Raw genomic sequence first — 20,131 nt, 5'->3', positions numbered from 1 at the left:
CTGGATCTATAGCCGTCTTTTCTTGAGACTTTGATTCACCAAATATACTTGACGTTGATGATGATGGTTTTTCATATTGTTTTCCAAATGAAAATGTGGCAAATGTTGATGGCTTGGCAGCTCTTGCCTCGGATGAAGTAGCTGATGAATCTCCAGAGTTATCTGACACATGTGGCACATGTGTGAACTTCGGTGGTGATATCAAAGTTCTTAAACAACCTTCTTTAACAGGGGATGCTATTTTCTGTGAATCTTCTGCCTTTGCTAGTTTCTGTGATTCTTGTGCTGCTAAAAACTTATCATGGAAGTATTTTGCAGTATTTGCAGTTTTAAATTTTACAGCTAACTGTTCTGTTTGTGGTTCTCCTTCAGAACCATCCACTGCATTCCAAACCCAGGAAAGATCTGATCCTGCATTGGGTTTAAGAGTCATCTCGTCTGTTATATAATGGTTAGCACATAATTTGAGTACCTGTTCCCGTCTCATTACGATTCTAGCCTTGCTTGTTTCTCGGTGTTGTAATATTTTGATATCACCAACTCCACGTTCCTTCCACTGGCTTAAACCTGCATCAAAGCGATAAAGTTTGGCTCTGTGACTGAAAATAGATTCTTCATCCTCTTCTCCTGTTTTAAGGTCAACTTTTTCAGGCATTGAGACAATTGGTTCAAAATGAATGTGATCTCCTTCATCTGAATTGTAATAGTCATCCCCCTGTGATGCAGTGGACTTATTCAGTTGACTCTTCTCAGAACTGCCTTCCACAGAAGTGGTCAAAGAAGTAAGTGACAAGCCAAAAGCAGATTTGCTGGTACTTCCACCATCAAATTCAACAGGAGCACTAGTATTACTCTTCACAGAACCGAAAGAAAATCCTGAAAATGCCTTTGGAGTATCTTTATTATCAGCGTCTGATTTGGTGCTACTGAAGGTGAATCCAGTGAAGGTTTTCCGATCTGTTTCAGATTTCTGAGGCTGATAACCAAAAGTAAAGGATCCAAGACCTTGACTCTCAGTTGATGTGCCAAAAGAGAAGCCCTTAGTGCCACTTGCTGATGATTCCTCGCTACCTTCAGCACCATCTTTAGGTGTACAGCAAGCCAGACATGCTGTCTTGGATACTTCATTACGTACCTCACAGACCTTACATATCCAAGATCCTGGAGGTGGTTTGAATAATTGTGTCAAAGTTTTCCCTTGCTCAGTCTTTGAGTCAGTAGTTAATAATGACATTAGCAATGGAGAAGCCTTTGAATTGGGAGACACACTTGGTGGTTTCTCTGGAGTTGTTGGTGCACAATTTGCAAGCATTTCTTGACACTTTTCAAACATATTTTTGAATTCATTAGCAATGGTGGGGAATTTGAACTTCACTGCTAACTGTTCTAGTTTTGGTTTCTCATCGGCATAGTCCATAGCATTCCAGACCCATGTTCTATCTGATCCAGCATTCTCAGTCAATTTCATTGAGGTTGTAATTCGATGATTAGCACAGACTTTGTGCACTTGGTCACGCCTCATTAAAAGTCTTATATGTCCAGTCTTGCAATGTCTCAGTAGCTTTAATGTTCCAACTCCTCTCTCCTTCCACTGCCCATTAGAGTGGTCAAACCTGTATAATTTGGCTCTCTCTTTGTATAGAATCTCCTCATCTTCTTCACCAGTTGACAAATCAACGTTCTCAGGTAACTGAGCAACTGGTTCAAAATGAATGTTATCTCCTGCATCATCTTCAAAGTACCCATCTTCATCCCCTTCATTTTTAGAATGTCCAAACAGCTGACTACCTGCCCCTGCAAATCCTTTGAATGAGCCTGAGGTTTTCCCAAAAGAAAATCCATGACCCTGACTTGACGAGGCAATACCTTCAAAAGTTAGTCCACCTTTCTTTGTATCACTAAATGGTTGATCACCAGGAGTAGATTCCTGGTTTTGTTGAATGATCTGTGTACCTAGAGCTTTCCCAGGACTTGTAACGATGACAAGTGTTTTTCCATCGCTGTGAGTTTTCATAGTTGATAATTCACTCTTTTTAATCAAACGAGGTGGTTCTCCCATGTAGCTACTTAAAGATTTCTCAGGTTTTCCAAGGTCATCATCACATCCTCTGCAACCTGGACAAGGAGGTGACTGTTCATACAGATAAAATCCATCAGGAAGCTGAAGTTCTCTTGCCTTTTTAAGTTGCTCTTCATTAGGTTTCAGTTCTGATACAAATGTTACATCACTGTCATCAAATTGGGGCTTATCCTGCACCTGTTGACTGACAGCAGTTTCTGCATATCCAAGACGATGCATTGGAGATCTATAACGCTCCTCGTTCCCAGCATCATCATCATCATCATCATCATCATCCTCCTCCTCCTCACCATCTTCTTCATTAGAGTAAGCATAATAATCCTCATATTCATCATAATAATCTCCATCTTCACCTTCATAATAGCCATCATTGTCATCTTCATCCTCTACTTGGTCTCCGTAAGATTGCTGGGAAAACGATGAAGGGACAGTGGATGGTATGGAAAAACCTTTGAATGCAGAATCACTTAATGTAAAAGTACTTTTATTGGATTCAACTGTTGTGGTTGCTACACTAGCAGGGGCAGCATTTGGTTCTTCATCTTTCTGTCTTTGTGCTGCAAGAGCACTAAGTGTGGCAGCAGCAGAACTGCCAAAACTGAACCCACCATCTGTCTGTGAAACTGGTTGCAGTTTTTGTTCTGGGGACACAAAACTGAATGAACTTTGAGATGCTGGTGTTCCAAAAGAAAACTTTGAAATTATTCCTGTGGATGCTGTTGCTGGTGTGTTTGTTGACTCGGAGGTAACAGCTCCAAAACTGAAGCCTGAGTTCTTTGGAGTTCCACTGGTTGTTTGATATGAACTTGTCCCAAAGGAAAATCCAGTAGTTGCTTGAGACACAGAGGTGCCCACTTGAGGACTCGCTCCAAAAGTGAATCCAGTACCAGTTTGTGGCACAGACGTACCACTACCAAAAGTTGTGGTACTTCCGCTTGTTGCTTGAGTCACAGAAGTGCCTACTTGAGGACTCGCTCCAAAAGTGAATCCAGTACCAGTTTGTGGCACAGACGTACCACTACCAAAAGTTGTGGTACTTCCGCTTGTTGCTTGAGTCACAGAAGTGCCTACTTGAGGACTCGCTCCAAAAGTGAATCCAGTACCAGTTTGTGGCACAGACATACCACTACCAAAAGTTGTGGTACTTCCGCTTGTTGCTTGAGTCACAGAAGTGCCTACTTGAGGACTCGCTCCAAAAGTGAATCCAGTACCAGTTTGTGGCACAGACATACCACTACCAAAAGTTGTGGTACCTCTGCTTGTTGCTTGAGTCACAGAAGTGCCTACTTGAGGACTCGCTCCAAAAGTGAATCCAGTACCAGTTTGTGGTACAGACGTACCACTACCAAAAGTTGTGGTACTTCCGCTTGTTGCTTGAGTCACAGAAGTGCCTACTTGAGGACTCGCTCCAAAAGTGAATCCAGTACCAGTTTGTGGCACAGACGTACCACTACCAATTGTTAACCCAGACGACTTTTCATTTGTGGTTGATGGTTTACCAAAAGAAAATCCTGGTGATGCAGAGGCAGTCATTTTTACATCTTTCCCAGAAGCATCACCGCCAGGTCGTTGATAGCTACATGCCATGCATTTATTTTTATCTGCAGGATTACTTATGAGACATTGTGAGCATTCCCAAGATCCAACTTTTGGTTTAAATATGTCACTGAGGCTTTGCTTCTCAACTTTCCCTTCAATTTGTTTTTTTGTAGCAGTTATCTCAGTAGTTGTGGGTGCATTCTTCAATAATTCCTGACATTCTTCAAACTTATTCTTAAATGCAACAGCCATTTCTGGTGTCTTGAATTTAATTGCGAACATCTCTTGCTTGGGTTGTTCATCAGCAAAGTCAATGGCTGTCCACACTAGAGATCTGTCTGAGGTGGTATTGGGTTTCATCTTAATATCTGGTGTGAGATAATGATTAGCACACACTTTGAATACTTGATCCCTTCTCATCAGTATACGTATTCTTCCACTAACTCTATGTTTCAGCAGTTTGAACTTGCCAACACCTCTTTCTTTCCACTGGTTGACATCAGTGTCATACCGATAAAGCTTTGCTCTTTCCGAATAAACTACTTCTTCATCTTCTTCTCCTGTGATTAACTCAACATGTTCTGGCATCTGAACTATTGGTTCAAAATGAATGCCATCATCAGTTGTATCACCTTCTTCGCCGGATTCCTCTTCGGTAACATCTTTGTTTTGCTCAAACAATTTACGACCAGCCCCCTTGAAGGCTCCTCCATCTCCAAAACTTGTTGTTTTATTACTGTTTGCCATGTCCTGGAATGTCAACTCTGATGCACCAGTTCTAGTTCCAAAAATGGAAGTCTGTGCAGGAGGAGCTGGTGCTTCTTTCGGCTTATCAGGTATTTCTGAAGACTCTGAGCCAATCAAATAAGCCTGATTTGATGTTGACAGAGATACAGAAGTGGTTGTGTTGTTATAACTCTGTATAGCAGAGCCAAAGTACGAGTCCGGTCTTGGAACAGTTTCATGTTGTATCAGTGGTGCAGCAAAGTTGTAATCCCCAGTACCTTGAGATGCAAAACTGAATCGAGGAAATATCCCACCACTTTCCACTGTTGTAGTAGATGCGACAAATCCTGGCCTGGAGGGAAGACTGGACTCAGTTGATGTGGTAGCAGCATGGAAACTATCAGTAAGAGTAGATATAGCTGTGACTGGTTGTGATGCCATAGAGCCATAAGCACTATCAACATGTGGTGGTATAAGACCAGGCATACCACCTACATAACCATGTAACGCCGATGATGTAGCAGTAGTGACTGTTACAGACCCAACACTTGAAGGCTGAACTACAGAGGCAGTGATAGGTGGCATTAGATGTGGGAATCGTTGGCGATATGCATAGCTATAATGTAACTCTTGCATAGATGGTGGTACCATAGGCACTGGTGTGACTGACAATCTTTTAATATCTTGGACATCAGACTATGAAAATAAACATATTGAAATTTACAAATCAAAGTGTTATGCTATGGCTGCCACATAATATACATGTAGTGAATTAACATTATGATGGCACACTATCCATAATTGGCCATCAACTGATAGCTTCTGATAGACCTAATAAACATACATTAGAAGGCAACATCATGGGGACATATTTAATGGCATAATCCATACTAAGTGCCATATTGAATTCAAAGAGTGCCATATTGGATTCAAAAAGTGCCATATTGGATTCAAAGAAGACTGAACACCAGACACCCTGCAGTATGCATGTTATCTCACATACAATAGACTTCTCAAATCCTAATACTTACTCCAATCTGCTGTAGTTGATGGGCTAGTATCAGTATTTGTTGTTCATGTGTCATGGTTGATTTTGGAGATGAAGCAGCTGCTGCTTGTGGTGGCTCAGGACGCTGTGATGTCTGAATGTCTTTTAATTGCTTCTATAAAAACAAAACAAGCAAAGATTGTGACTATATCAGACAGAATAAAATAGTAAATACTATCATGAATGACCAGATCATGGGGACACATCTGAGGGCGAGAACGTCAGACTGTTAGGCCAGTCGTTCTCCTGTGCCACAGAACTGCTAGTTTAGCCTAGGCTCAACAACACAGGTGTTGGACGTGTCAACAGCAGTCATCTGTATCTTCACAAATGACTCAAGGTTCACTCTGAAGAATAATGATGGCCGTATTCATGTTTAAAGATGCCCTGGTGAGTGATTCATAGATGTCAATGTCCAAACAGCACTACGTATTTGGTGGCAGAGAGTAGCATAGCATGGATTAACTTTCCCTATCATAGGTCTTTCTCTCCTCGTTATTGATGGCAGCTTAACTGGACAATTGACCATCATCCCCATCTGTGAATCTGTGGCTGATCCCAAATAATTACAAATAATCCCCCTACATCACGTCTGAGACATCATCCATGAATGATTCACAAACCAGGAGTTTTCATATGCAAGCCCTCTCTCGTTCAGTTGTCATGTAACAAAACGTGCAATCACTACATGCAGGTTTTATAATTTCATTCATTTTGCAGTTGTTTCTCATCAATTCTGTAAAACATTGTGATCTATTTTTATTACCATCATCGTCATTCTCATTCTGGTATTGCCTGAATTGGTTTTAGCAGTACATATAGTTAGAGCCATCTTTGGAAAGCTCATTCAAATGCCTCAAGGTTGAGAAAGAATTTGAAAACCTGATGATTTTTTTCTTTCAGTAACAGTTGTGAATATGATACAGATTCAACAGGCCAGTCAAAGCCACTGCAAATGTTTGGACAGATTTTTGATTTACTGCATAACGTGCCTTTGTTGATGCAATCTGAGGACATTTATGTGTACCTTCATCCCTGGCACTTGCAGAGACAATGTTGATATTCAGCGTTGGTAACTGTAGTTTGACATTTAATTTACATAACTGTATCAATTATATTACACATGGAAGATAAAAATCAATGTTGGTTGACAAATTGACAGTCATTGGTTATGTCATTTAATTAATATCTATGACAATAACTATAGAAAGGTCACTTGTCCATAAAACAAACTCAGAACATGAAAACCTCCATCAAAAATTTTTTTCAATAATAATTTGTAAGTTCCCTGTACTAGATAAAAAGAGCAATCTGATTGGCTGAACATTTCTCCATTTCAAATATAGTGGCTCTATTATAAGATATGATGTAATAAATATGTGGAGGCAGTAAGCTGGGACAATACACTTAAAAATTCAAAATGACATCACAGGACAACAATGCATTAACACATGAAATACACTACAATAAAGAAATTCACATACCATAACATCTGAGAGTTGTTTTGATAGGGTTTCAATCTGCTGCTGACTTTTACCATAGTTGTTCTGTAACTCTGAATATTTCTCAAGTAATTTGCTATGGTTTTCAACCAGTTTAGTGTGAGAGGAATTCAAGTTCCTCAATTCAGCAGCAATACGTCTTGGTGAGGGATCATACAACACACATGGCTGTAAGCAATAAACATTTCAATATGTCATATATGTGTAAGAACATTCAGGTGAATTCAAATAATGCTCTTTTGATAATGACACAGTCGTGATTATAATAATAAACAAAAAATCAAGTCAAATATATTCAGGAATTTCTGAATATCATCAATGGCAACTGCAACACAGCAGTGATTTATCAATGTTGTAGTACAATTTTTTAACATTAATTTAAACGGGAAAATCGCATGATTTAAAAAAAAAAAGGCAACAGAAAATTTTTGGAAGAATGAACAGAGCATTGAGGAAGAATTTAACAGTTTTTATGGTGATTGCCGAAATGATGTTGACCCGTTCACAATAAACATTGTCTTCTTGAATAGTGGCTGGCAAGTATAAAAATTTAATTTAAGGTGCCATTAATTTAGGTGCCAGAAAAGATTGAATTGTTACAAAAAAATGACACCTAAATTAGAATATGATTGGAGCTTGGTTGATGAAATCATACAAACCTGATCCTCTCTGACTGTGCTTTCTAAGACAGGTCTGTCAAGTGGTGACGTCACATCTCCACTTTCGGAAACACTACTTACACTACCATTAAAGTTTAATCGCCTTGTCACAGGGGTCAATGTATCAAGTATGGAATCCACCTCCTCAAGAGCTTCAGCAATTTTTCTATTTAATGGCTGTGGAAAAATCAACCATGCCAATTACTGAACATAGAACCATTCATAACAGAACTTAAGAAATGGTACAGGTTTACGAAGCAATTATACTAGTCAATGGGTAAGCAAACATTTAGCTGTGAATTTAGCCAATTTCTAATGGGCTTATGATTTACTGTAAAATACTTTATTTTAGCTGGAATAAATTTTCGACTTTTTGGCTGTTTTGTAGGGAGTTTATTTTCACGGATTTTTGATGAGTTGAATGTAAATTATAGCGAAAAAGGTACATTTGCTGGATTTTATTTTCACTGAATCATCCCTTTAGTGAAAAAAACGAAAATAAATGTTTTTACAGTATACGAGAAATTAAGATATTAACAATGAAATATTAGCCTGCTTTACCTTTGTAAATTGTATTGTTGACGGCTGTGAAGCTCTTTTTTTACATAGATTGGTTTGTAAACCAGCTATATTTATATTGCTAGCAAAAAGAGATGAAAGCCAACAAGGCAAACATACATAACCATATGGGGTCCACAACCATTACAGTAATTGTAACTCCTACCATCATAACACTATAATATAAACTCACATCATCAGAACGAGTTCCTAGTTTGTCTACAGCCATATACAAGCACTCTCTGGATTTCTTCAGCAAGTCTAATTTCTTGCGTTCATCATCCGAATCAATATCCCCTTCTTTATCCTCCATAATTCGCTGAGATAACAATTTATAAATCTAAGGAACAGAAACATTTAACCACATCAACATTAACACATAGTAGTATTGCATTAAGCATTAAGCCCATTTTATTTATCACCCCCAGAAAAACTTCATTTGTAATTTAAAGTTACTAATATATTGCATTTTTGTATAGGATAGCAAAGAACAGTGAGAGCAATCTGAATACCAGTTTTAAGGGGAGAAAAAATTGATAATAGATAATGAATGGCAGATGGATCACCTTATTTGCTCTACTAGTAGCACAGAATACAGTCTACAGTCAAAGTAAGACATATTTCAATGATCTAGCATACAATATGTGACATTTTGGGTTTTATATATTTTGAGAAAATATGGTAATCAGTAGGACCATAAACCTTACATCCAGTTGACAAGCAAATTTAGAGTTTATACGCATCATAATTCAAGATGTTAATATCATAGCATAATACCGTACTTCCCCGAGTACAAGCCCAGGGGCCTGAACATGTAAAATCGTGAAAATTAGGGGGTGGGCTTATACTCGAGGACCACCTCAGAAAAGATTATTTTTTGGTGGGTTTAAAATTGTAACCATCTTCCCAACCACGAAAAATTATCCAAATTCCATTTTTAGTTCACAGTGCCGGTCTCGGTGAAATATTACGTTTTTTTGAGGAAAAAAATGCCAAATGATTCGTCATTGATTTCAATGAAGAATGAAGAAAGAAAGATGTTCATAAAAATACACACATTTTATTACAATACGGTTTACATACTGTCTGAACTCAGATTATTGACTAAATAATTTTTTCAATGCAATGCTAAAAAGTGAATTACCGCGATGTTAAAATACAATCTGCTAACACTGATTTCTACAAAAGAAAAGTATTTAAACCATTCACGGTAACAAACAAGTCATGTCGAAGAATAGTTTGCTTGTTCACGATAATCTCAATGGACACGATTATTGGGAAAATTAAAATGATGTTCAATGACCAGGTTTCACATCTTGACGATCATAGTTTTGGCGTTTCGAAAACTACTACTCAAAGGAAATATGGATTACTTCAGTATTGCAACATCGGGGTTCATCCTGACTACATGTAAATAACATAATAGAAAGGATGCAAACCATGTTTCATACGTTTGCCATGCACTCTGAAATTAATGCAAGTTTTCTGGTGAAAGCAAGAACCAAACTACCATAGCAATCATGATTTTTATGCAATGAAATATACTTTTAACATGCACATTTTAATAATTGTCGTTGACGCCCAGTAAAAACACTTCGGACCTATACTCCCGGATGCCCTCAACTCGTTAAATATCTAAAAACAGAGGGTAGGCTTGTGCCCGGAGAAGTACGGTACATGTATTTACAATGTTTTCGGAAGTATTCACTCTGATTTCAGAACTCACTTCAACCTTAGATATTTAAACACGTTTAACTGCACTTACCATTGCTTGGTTGAAAACAGCATCAGCATTTCCAATGGTTTCAAATAGTTCTAGGGCTTTCTCATGATCTCCCTTCTCAAACGTCATAGATGCAACAAACTTCATTCCCTCTCTAATATACTCTCTAACTTGAGATAGCTGCAAAGCAAGTTTTTTATAATTAGTTTTTAAGGCAACATGCTTATAGGATGGCATGCTTGTTTTTTTGTACAGGACTTGGTTGGCAAGAACTGTTTGCATCTGAAGGTGGAAAGTTTGCTGCTGCTGTTATGAAATAGACATGTGTATTGGTTTTAAAAAAACATTACAGCTGATCATTGGCTAGTGCTGATTTTTTGGCAGAAATGCATATGAGCAAAACACAAACGACAAAATGGAGAATGATGAGAACAAGGTCAATGTCAAAGTAGACTGTCATCACTTGATGATCGACCTTGCCCTCATCTTCCTCCATGTTATCATTTGTTTCTATTTTGTTCATATGCATTTCGGCCAAAACGTGCCATCTGTTTTTTCTAATTCTGTAACTTACTTGTAAAGAAGATTCCACATGTTTGAAAAATGGATTAGATGGCTTGGAGACGTTCATATCCCTGAAAACAGAAGACAAAGTATATAGGTAATGATCAACACAATTTACACATCGCCTACTGATGTTTTTTCCTTGTAATTTTGGCGATCCATAGAGGCTTTCATCAGGTAATGTGTTGACTTTGATGGAATAAATTGTTAGCTCCGTTGTCGACATTATCAAGTAAAGCTGTTGATATTACTGATTAAACATTGTCTGTGTCAACTTTTTGTCTTCTTGAAAATTGCAGGACTGCTTGCTTTAATACTTGCTTGGGAGGACCGTTCTCAGATTTATTCATTTTATGATGATATTTTTTTATTTGTGTAAAAAGTGCTATTTTGACTTTTACTGGTAAATAGGTAGCCAAATTGCTTCAATATTTTATATATAGACACATTGAGTGGGACCTTTGCAATATTTGTATACTTGGTGACGATATCCTCAATTCTCTAATTTTAGGGTATATTTTTATCATTTTTGGTAAAAAATGCTATTTTAACCCAATTGTTTCTGAATCTATATAGACATCTCATGTGGACCTTAGTCAGATTTTTTCATTGTTCCCAGTAAAGATATTGTAATAACTTACTGAGCGAATCTTTCTAGTATTGGTAGCACTCCTTCCCAGTAAAGAGCAGCTCTTGACTGTAAACACAGGTACTGATCCTGAAAATACCACTGCTGTTCTGACATCTGCCGTGTTTCGTTCATCTGCCAATCAAAATAATATCAGATGACTATGAGAAAAAACAATGCACTTAAAATTGTGGAGAACACTGATATAAGATAGTGGAGTACTTCAACAAAAAAATAAGAACATTTTCTTGTACTATTTTTCATATGTTGATTGATTTGCAACTAAAATGTGAGCAATATGGAGAGGCTCTAGTTCAAAACTAAGCCTAGTGGCCCTGAATTTTATAAGTGATATTGAAATGGATTTCTGTTAAAAGTGATGACTGTCCAGGTGTGGCTCTATGTTCTTTACAGAAGTAATGATGACCAGTTCTATAAGGCAAACAAGAATGGTGGTGGTGAATGGCATTTGCTGGACCTTAGACCAGTCTACCAATCATACACTGCAACTTAGCTTGGCACACTGTGGTAATAATTTTCACACAGTTCACATACAGCCTCTTTAGATGCTTGTTAAGGGGGTTATATAACTGCAAAACATACGGTAACATAAAACTCAAACTTTGACATGCACATTACGGCTCCCAGGTATATTTGTAAATTAATCTCTACGTCATGGACGATGGTCACCATGCAGTGGACATTCAAATTGTATTTAATTGAACAGGGTATTTTACAACAGTTTGCATTGCACAGAACTCATTCCAAATCTGATATGTCACAACTACCACTCTCCATTAATAAAAAAGGTTGCAGGCTTACAACTTTTTAAATCATGGAAAACATGCATAAATAAAATATATTATGTGAGATTACCCTGGAAGCAAAGCACTTTGCCAGATGCACTAATAACTCAGTTTGTATACCGTGTTTGCCTATAACACGAATCACTTCCAAACCTTTCTGTGCTTTCAGTCGAAGTTTACTTCGTTCACTGGCACTACAAGTAAAAACAGAGAGGTATATTAGAAATGCAAAGATCATTAGAAACATCATGATGCGACTTCCTTCCAAAAAAATCCTACATGTTCTGGTGACGTTTTTGTATATTTTTATGTATTTTTTTGTAACATCATCACAGTCTGGCATCAGTGCTTGTATTTTCATATTTCTCACAGAAAGAGACATTACTGCTAGTTTTATATGAACATACTGCATACACATACACTAGAAAAGACTTGCCTTGCTTTGCCTGTATACAACGAACATACAGCATTCCACCATTCCTCTTGTTCAGTTGTTACTAGTTTTTTTGATAAGCACAGTGGCAGCATTTCCTGCTGGTAATCACTCATATGATGTTCTATGTACTGTTCTCTAATTAAATGTTTACTGCAGTACACAACAGCATAAACAAAGCTCTGTAATTATAAAACATGGTAAAACAGTTTAGAAACCTTGATCACGATGTCGTTGGGGATTGCTTGGTAAATGTGAGCATTACAAATAAATAAACAGATCTGTGCAACATACAATATAATGATTCAACAAATAACAGAGGATGCAGACATATGGATTCAATGCTAAATTACAAGGATTTATTCTCATCTGATCTACAAACAATTTTGTATTGTGATACCATACTTGTTTTGATGAGTTTACGGCTGATATTGTGAAGGATAACGTTTATTCCTTAGTACGATGTATAGTTGTGGTAATCCGCCGTGTTTTGCGTGACATTCAGTTTAAATAGTGTTTACTTATTGTAGGTTATAAATCATAAGCCGACTATTGTTCTATTAATTCAAATAAAACAGTATTTTATTATAATAGCTGTGTGGATGGAATTTCAGATCATTATTCATTATTTTTATTTGGGAACTATTTACTTGTGCCGAGAGCACTCCGCGGAGAAGACAAGAAGGCAAGATTTGCGACGCCATGCGGGAGAGTCATATTCGAAAACTAGATTAAATAAAGTCCGGGCGTCAACATACGCAGTACACCTGAAGTAATAGCAGTTTCAAGCTCACTTGGAAGAAGTTTCATCCTGTTTAAAAGATAACTAAAAGGAATCGTCATACATCCTGAAGTCGGTAACTGTGAGTACAACTCCCCGTGGGCGAACGCCCCATGATGCATTGCGAGGAGAGCTAAACATGGCCACCTTCATGCTACGCTAACGTGTTGTGCGATTGATTGAACTTGTCTTGTAAATCATTGAACTGACGTTCTGTTCTTCGTTAATCGGGGATCACAGGCAACCTATTCTCGCCTAACAACTGACTGCTGTTACCGATGTCTGTCAGTGAATAGGATTAATGAAAGCCTTTGCGAATATCCATGAATGTGAAGCTACGCTAATTCATAGCAACCGAATCAAGTCGAATCGACATATAGATACATGTTAGTAACATTGGCCTATCAACTCTGAATTTAGAAGAGTCGTGAACACTGTTAGCCTCCGCCGTGAACTACAATATCCAGTCGTGTGTCGTAACTGATCTATGACGCGTGTGTGTTTCTTTCGTACTACTACTACGTCGTCTAGAACACCAAAGTGAAGCGTCGGCGAACCTCCTATAACCAGAACACTGATTGAACTCTCCCTGTAATATCCCACCATGCTATTGTAATGAGTTATTACATTTATTTGTACGATTTTTGTTTTGGATCTCTTGTATAATATTCAAGCTGATCAATATTGTGACCCTAGTCATTGAGTGATTATTGTATTGTTATCACTTTATACATTTATTAATATTTCTGTAGTGCGTTACCAAGGCTGTAGGCCTGGGCGATTAATAAGGTTTAGCATTTATTGTAATTATATCACACTTAAGGTAGCGGGACTATTATTTGCATACTTGTTTTCATCTTCTAATTGTGACCAAATGACTACAAATAGACCCAGGAAAGTATATATTTTTAGAATCGCCATACTTCAAGCTTGTCAAAAGTGTGTTTTTCATGCTCGTATCTGCATTCTACGATGCGTTACTCAATCAAAGGTGAAAAATTACTTTTTCTGTAAAAAAAATAATTACGCATTTATGCTAGCGATAAGAAGTATTTTTTTCACTTTTCCTAGTTGTTCAATAGTCTGGTAAATTGAATGTGTCTGGTCAGTTTTATTCACGCAACGCGTTTTAAATAATAGTGTGCTGAATTTCAATTACTGTTTTAGTCGCATTGCCCCCAACTCAAACCACAACTCGTTGCTAAATAATAATGAAATAGTTTGTCTGGACACATTCAAGCTCCTCTCACTGTCACCCAAAAGCTGTGAAAATTTGGTGTTACTCCGACGACAATAAGTATAAGTTATTTTCTGTTAAAGACCTTGTATTTTGAAAAACATAAACTCCTAGAAAACGTCCATGAAGTAACAGCAAAGATTTTCAAGCTTGTTTATCGGCACAATCAATTTGTTTTCAGATCAAGGTCTGTTTTAACATGTGTAGGACATCCAAATGTGTAAGGCTATTGGAAACCAAAAAAATAAAGGAATGGGATAGCTATAATTGGATAAATTCGGCATATGAAAACACCAAAATCAATGATTTTTTTTCAGTGGCTGTGTGACCTTGTGTCCGACACATTCATATGCAAATGACTAATCTGTGAAATAAACAGGGGCAGAGACAAACCACTCAAATGTTTGGAAACACTCATTGGGTGTCAGATAGCTACTGATAACACATTGCTTTGTCTTGAGTTTATCTTTGAAACTTATAGGCACACAAATTAAACCTGTGTTGTTGATTTTGGAAAACACTACTGAGGCTGCCTTACTTCCCTTCAGAAAATCTACATTTTAACCAACTTACATGACATTCTATGTTATGTTGACTTTATCACACGAAAGTTTATAGTGCATTTCATCAATTAACAAATAAATGTGAAAATCGTAATTTTCAACACAAATAATAGTCTCGCTAACTTAAGTGCTGACCACTTGAACCATTCTATGTAGATTACATAGGGTTTTGCTCCTATTCAAATTTCGACGCATTGTCATTTGTTGTTACTTGCAAAGTACGGGTCAACTCAATTTGCACTGATTTTATTCATGCTCTATTTGTCGAGTGTGTGAGCAACCCCTACGTTGCTATTCCTTACCATTGACTATACCTGATTGTAAGTGCGCCCTCTGTTGTAATTGAGGAGTTATTCTTATTCTCTGCGAAGCAAGAGATATCACTCTGTGTCTTAGTTTGTTGTATGTTGTGGTGCTTGTATGTGGGTGAGACCGACTGAACATCTGGCGGACATACCCCTGGTAAATTGGGCCATTCCAGTTTATATCTGCACCCCCCTGTTGATGAGCTTGTTTGTCTACTTCATACAGGGTATAATTTCCATGGGTGTACAAGTCATACAAAGTTTTATTTCCAAATCACCATTCACCATACAGTAATGGAAATCCAAAACTATAGGTCCTACTTATGGTGTTGATGAGTTTCTTTGTGACACCATACAGAGTAGGATTTCCAAATATAACTCTCATCATATGCTAATTTACCAAGTTCAAAATTTTATATCTGATAATGGAAATCCAAACTCGTCCTGATTCACGGTGTTGATGACCTCATTCGTGCCACCATCCTTATCTAATTTCAGTAATAACTATTTCATACTGGCCCAATTTTTTTACCATATACAGTCAGAAGTTTTTTTAGTCATAGTGTTGGAAATCCAACCTCATCAACCGGTATATGGCGAGATAAACAAGGCCATATTTTATTTAGTAGCCATAACTGCCTGGATTTCCAGGAATTTTTTTCCATACTCGTCTGGATTTTCAGATTCTGTTTCTCCATATACAGTTGGAATTCCGGGGTATTTTCCCTATCATACAGTGCTGGAAATCCGACCACATCAACAGGGGGGTGCAGATATAAACTGGAATGGCCCATTGTACCCGTGCTAGTCTATTTCGAGAGGGACTTGTATTGTCGTTTAATTTTGACCTCTCTGTAAACTGGTAACAATTGCACTCATTTTGTGAATGTTACAAGTCTTATGTGGAATCAAGATGCGATGAACTACTAGTATACTTATCATGAACAGAAAAAAATTAACATTGACAACAGACAATATAATAGTTTGTCATCTTCATTAACATTACAAGCAAAGTAACATTCCAGTGTAGAGGGTTTGAACATCTTAGATTGAGTGTTAAGTGTTATATTGTTCTCCACACAAGACTTGTGCCTTGCAAAATGTGAACACTTACCTGTATATCAAGCTGGCAGATGGTTTCCACGGCTACGCTTTGCAAATTCTGGACATTATAATGAAGCTTTTCAAAGGCAGGTGCAAGAAGGAAAACAACGTCAGGCTGAACATCACTGCTTTGTGAAAACCACTGCAATGCCAGCCATATAATATGTCTGAGACTGTGAGGCTGATCTGCAACAACTCCTACAAAACAGTTGCAAAGCAGAATAAGATTCAATGGCCACATTATTTCAGGTCAATTCTTTCAGTGTATAACATCCTGGATTTCAGTTAATAGATATCATAATAACGTACAAAGCTCATCAAAAAGAAACAGTAGACAGTGGTCTATGCACGATGACAATAAGCTGACAGTGGTCTATGTATGATGACAATAAGCTGACAGCCACCAGACAGTGGTCTATGCATGATGACAATAAGCTGATGGCCACCAGACAGTGGTCTATGCATGATGACAATAAGCTGACAGCCACCAGACAGTCGTCTATGCATGATGACAATAAGCTGACAGCCACCAGACAGTGGTCTATGCATGATGACAATAAGCTGACAGCCACCAGACAGTGGTCTATGCATGATGACAATAAGCTGACAGCCACCAGACAGTGGTCTATGCATGATGACAATAAGCTGACAGCCACCAGACAGTGGTCTATGCATGATGACAATAAGCTGATGGCCACCAGACAGTGGTCTATGCATGATGACAATAAGCTGATGGCCACCAGACAGTGGTCTATGCATGATGACAATAAGCTGACAGCCACCAGACAGTGGTCTATGCATGATGACAATAAGCTGACAGCCACCAGACAGTGGTCTATGCATGATGACAATAAGCTGATGGCCACCAGACAGTGGTCTATGCATGATGACAATAAGCTGACAGCCACCAGACAGTGGTCTATGCATGATGACAATAAGCTGATGGCCACCAGACAGTGGTCTATGCATGATGACAATAAGCTGACAGCCACCAGACAGTGGTCTATGCATGATGACAATAAGCTGATAGCCACCAGACAGTGGTCTATGCATGATGACAATAAGCTGATGGCCACCAGACAGTGGTCTATGCATGATGACAATAAGCTGACAGCCACCAGACAGTGGTCTATGCATGATGACAATAAGCTGATGGCCACCAGACAGTGGTCTATGCATGATGACAATAAGCTGACAGCCACCAGACAGTGGTCTATGCATGATGACAATAAGCTGACAGCCACCAGACAGTGGTCTATGCATGATGACAATAAGCTGATGGCCACCAGACAGTGGTCTATGCATGATGACAATAAGCTGATGGCCACCAGACAGTGGTCTATGCATGATGACAATAAGCTGACAGCCACCAGACAGTGGTCTATGCATGATGACAATAAGCTGACAGCCACCAGACAGTGGTCTATGCATGATGACAATAAGCTGATAGCCAACAGACAGTGGTCTATGCATGATGACAATAAGCTGACAGCCACCAGACAGTGGTCTATGCATGATGACAATAAGCTGATGGCCACCAGACAGTGGTCTATGCATGATGACAATAAGCTGACAGCCACCAGACAGTGGTCTATGCATGATGACAATAAGCTGACAGCCACCAGACAGTGGTCTATGCATGATGACAATAAGCTGACAGCCACCAGACAGTGGTCTATGCATGATGACAATAAGCTGACAGCCACCAGACAGTGGTCTATGCATGATGACAATAAGCTGACAGCCACCAGACAGTGGTCTATGCATGATGACAATAAGCTGATGGCCACCAGACAGTGGTCTATGCATGATGACAATAAGCTGATGGCCACCAGACAGTGGTCTACGCATGATGACAATAAGCTGACAGCCACCAGACAGTGGTCTATGCATGATGACAATAAGCTGATGGCCACCAGACAGTGGTCTATGCATGATGACAATAAGCTGACAGCCACCAGACAGTGGTCTATGCATGATGACAATAAGCTGACAGCCACCAGACAGTGGTCTATGCATGATGACAATAAGCTGACAGCCACCAGACAGTGGTCTATGCATGATGACAATAAGCTGATAGCCAACAGACAGTGGTCTATGCATGATGACAATAAGCTGACAGCCACCAGACAGTGGTCTATGCATGATGACAATAAGCTGATGGCCACCAGACAGTGGTCTATGCATGATGACAATAAGCTGACAGCCACCAGACAGTGGTCTATGCATGATGACAATAAGCTGATGGCCACCAGACAGTGGTCTATGCATGATGACAATAAGCTGATGGCCACCAGACAGTGGTCTATGCATGATGACAATAAGCTGACAGCCACCAGACAGTGGTCTATGCATGATGACAATAAGCTGACAGCCACCAGACAGTGGTCTATGCATGATGACAATAAGCTGATAGCCAACAGACAGTGGTCTATGCATGATGACAATAAGCTGACAGCCACCAGACAGTGGTCTATGCATGATGACAATAAGCTGATAGCCACCAGACAGTGGTCTATGCATGATGACAATAAGCTGATGGCCACCAGACAGTGGTCTATGCATGATGACAATAAGCTGATGGCCACCAGACAGTGGTCTATGCATGATGACAATAAGCTGACAGCCACCAGACAGTGGTCTATGCATGATGACAATAAGCTGATGGCCACCAGACAGTGGTCTATGCATGATGACAATAAGCTGACAGCCACCAGACAGTGGTCTATGCATGATGACAATAAGCTGACAGCCACCAGACAGTGGTCTATGCATGATGACAATAAGCTGACAGCCACCAGACAGTGGTCTATGCATGATGACAATAAGCTGATGGCCACCAGACAGTGGTCTATGCATGATGACAATAAGCTGACAGCCACCAGACAGTGGTCTATGCATGATGACAATAAGCTGACAGCCACCAGACAGTGGTCTATGCATGATGACAATAAGCTGATAGTCACCAGACAGTGGTCTATGCATGATGACAATAAGCTGATGGCCACCAGACACTGGTCTATGCATGATGACAATAAGCTGATGGCCACCAGACAGTGGTCTATGCATGATGACAATAAGCTGATGGCCACCAGACAGTGGTCTATGCATGATGACAATAAGCTGATGGCCACCAGACAGTGGTCTATGCATGATGACAATAAGCTGATGGCCACCAGACAGTGGTCTATGCATGATGACAATAAGCTGATGGCCACCAGACAGTGGTCTATGCATGATGACAATAAGCTGATGGCCACCAGACAGTGGTCTATGCATGATGACAATAAGCTGATGGCCACCAGACAGTGGTCTATGCATGATGACAATAAGCTGATGGCCACCAGACAGTGGTCTATGCATGATGACAATAAGCTGACAGCCACCAGACAGTGGTCTATGCATGATGACAATAAGCTGATAGCCAACAGACAGTGGTCTATGCATGATGACAATAAGCTGACGGCCACCAGACAGTGGTCTATGCATGATGACAATAAGCTGATGGCCACCAGACAGTGGTCTATGCATGATGACAATAAGCTGACAGCCACCAGACAGTGGTCTATGCATGATGACAATAAGCTGACAGCCACCAGACAGTGGTCTATGCATGATGACAATAAGCTGACAGCCACCAGACAGTGGTCTATGCATGATGACAATAAGCTGACAGCCACCAGACAGTGGTCTATGCATGATGGCAATAAGCTGATAGCCACCAGACAGTGGTCTATGCATGATGACAATAAGCTGACAGCCACCAGACAGTGGTCTATGCATGATGACAATAAGCTGACAGCCACCAGACAGTGGTCTATGCATGATGACAATAAGCTGACAGCCACCAGACAGTGGTCTATGCATGATGACAA

At 39.3% G+C, this 20,131-nt stretch overlaps 1 protein-coding gene across 1 annotated transcript in view; it reads right to left on the bottom strand.

Moving 5' to 3' along the window:
* LOC100371313 (uncharacterized) overlaps positions 1–20,131 on the bottom strand; it is a 62,481-nt gene that overhangs the window by 20,841 nt on the left and 21,509 nt on the right. The window contains exons 11-21 of the mRNA XM_085497586.1: positions 16,267–16,454; positions 12,270–12,448; positions 11,904–12,027; positions 11,041–11,162; positions 10,410–10,470; positions 9,878–10,015; positions 8,306–8,452; positions 7,555–7,731; positions 6,878–7,063; positions 5,377–5,508; positions 1–5,041 (exon numbers count right to left, since the gene is read on the bottom strand). Of these exons, the coding sequence (XP_085353712.1) occupies positions 1–5,041; positions 5,377–5,508; positions 6,878–7,063; positions 7,555–7,731; positions 8,306–8,452; positions 9,878–10,015; positions 10,410–10,470; positions 11,041–11,162; positions 11,904–12,027; positions 12,270–12,448; positions 16,267–16,454 (6,495 nt within the window). The remainder of the gene's footprint in view (positions 5,042–5,376; positions 5,509–6,877; positions 7,064–7,554; positions 7,732–8,305; positions 8,453–9,877; positions 10,016–10,409; positions 10,471–11,040; positions 11,163–11,903; positions 12,028–12,269; positions 12,449–16,266; positions 16,455–20,131) is intronic.

This window comes from Saccoglossus kowalevskii, chromosome 1 (assembly GCF_978046115.1).
Source record: "Saccoglossus kowalevskii chromosome 1, keSacKowa6.1, whole genome shotgun sequence".
Lineage (NCBI taxonomy): Eukaryota > Metazoa > Hemichordata > Enteropneusta > Harrimaniidae > Saccoglossus > Saccoglossus kowalevskii.
Note: the sequence above shows the minus strand (reverse complement) of the source record. Positions and strands in the feature narration are given on the sequence as shown.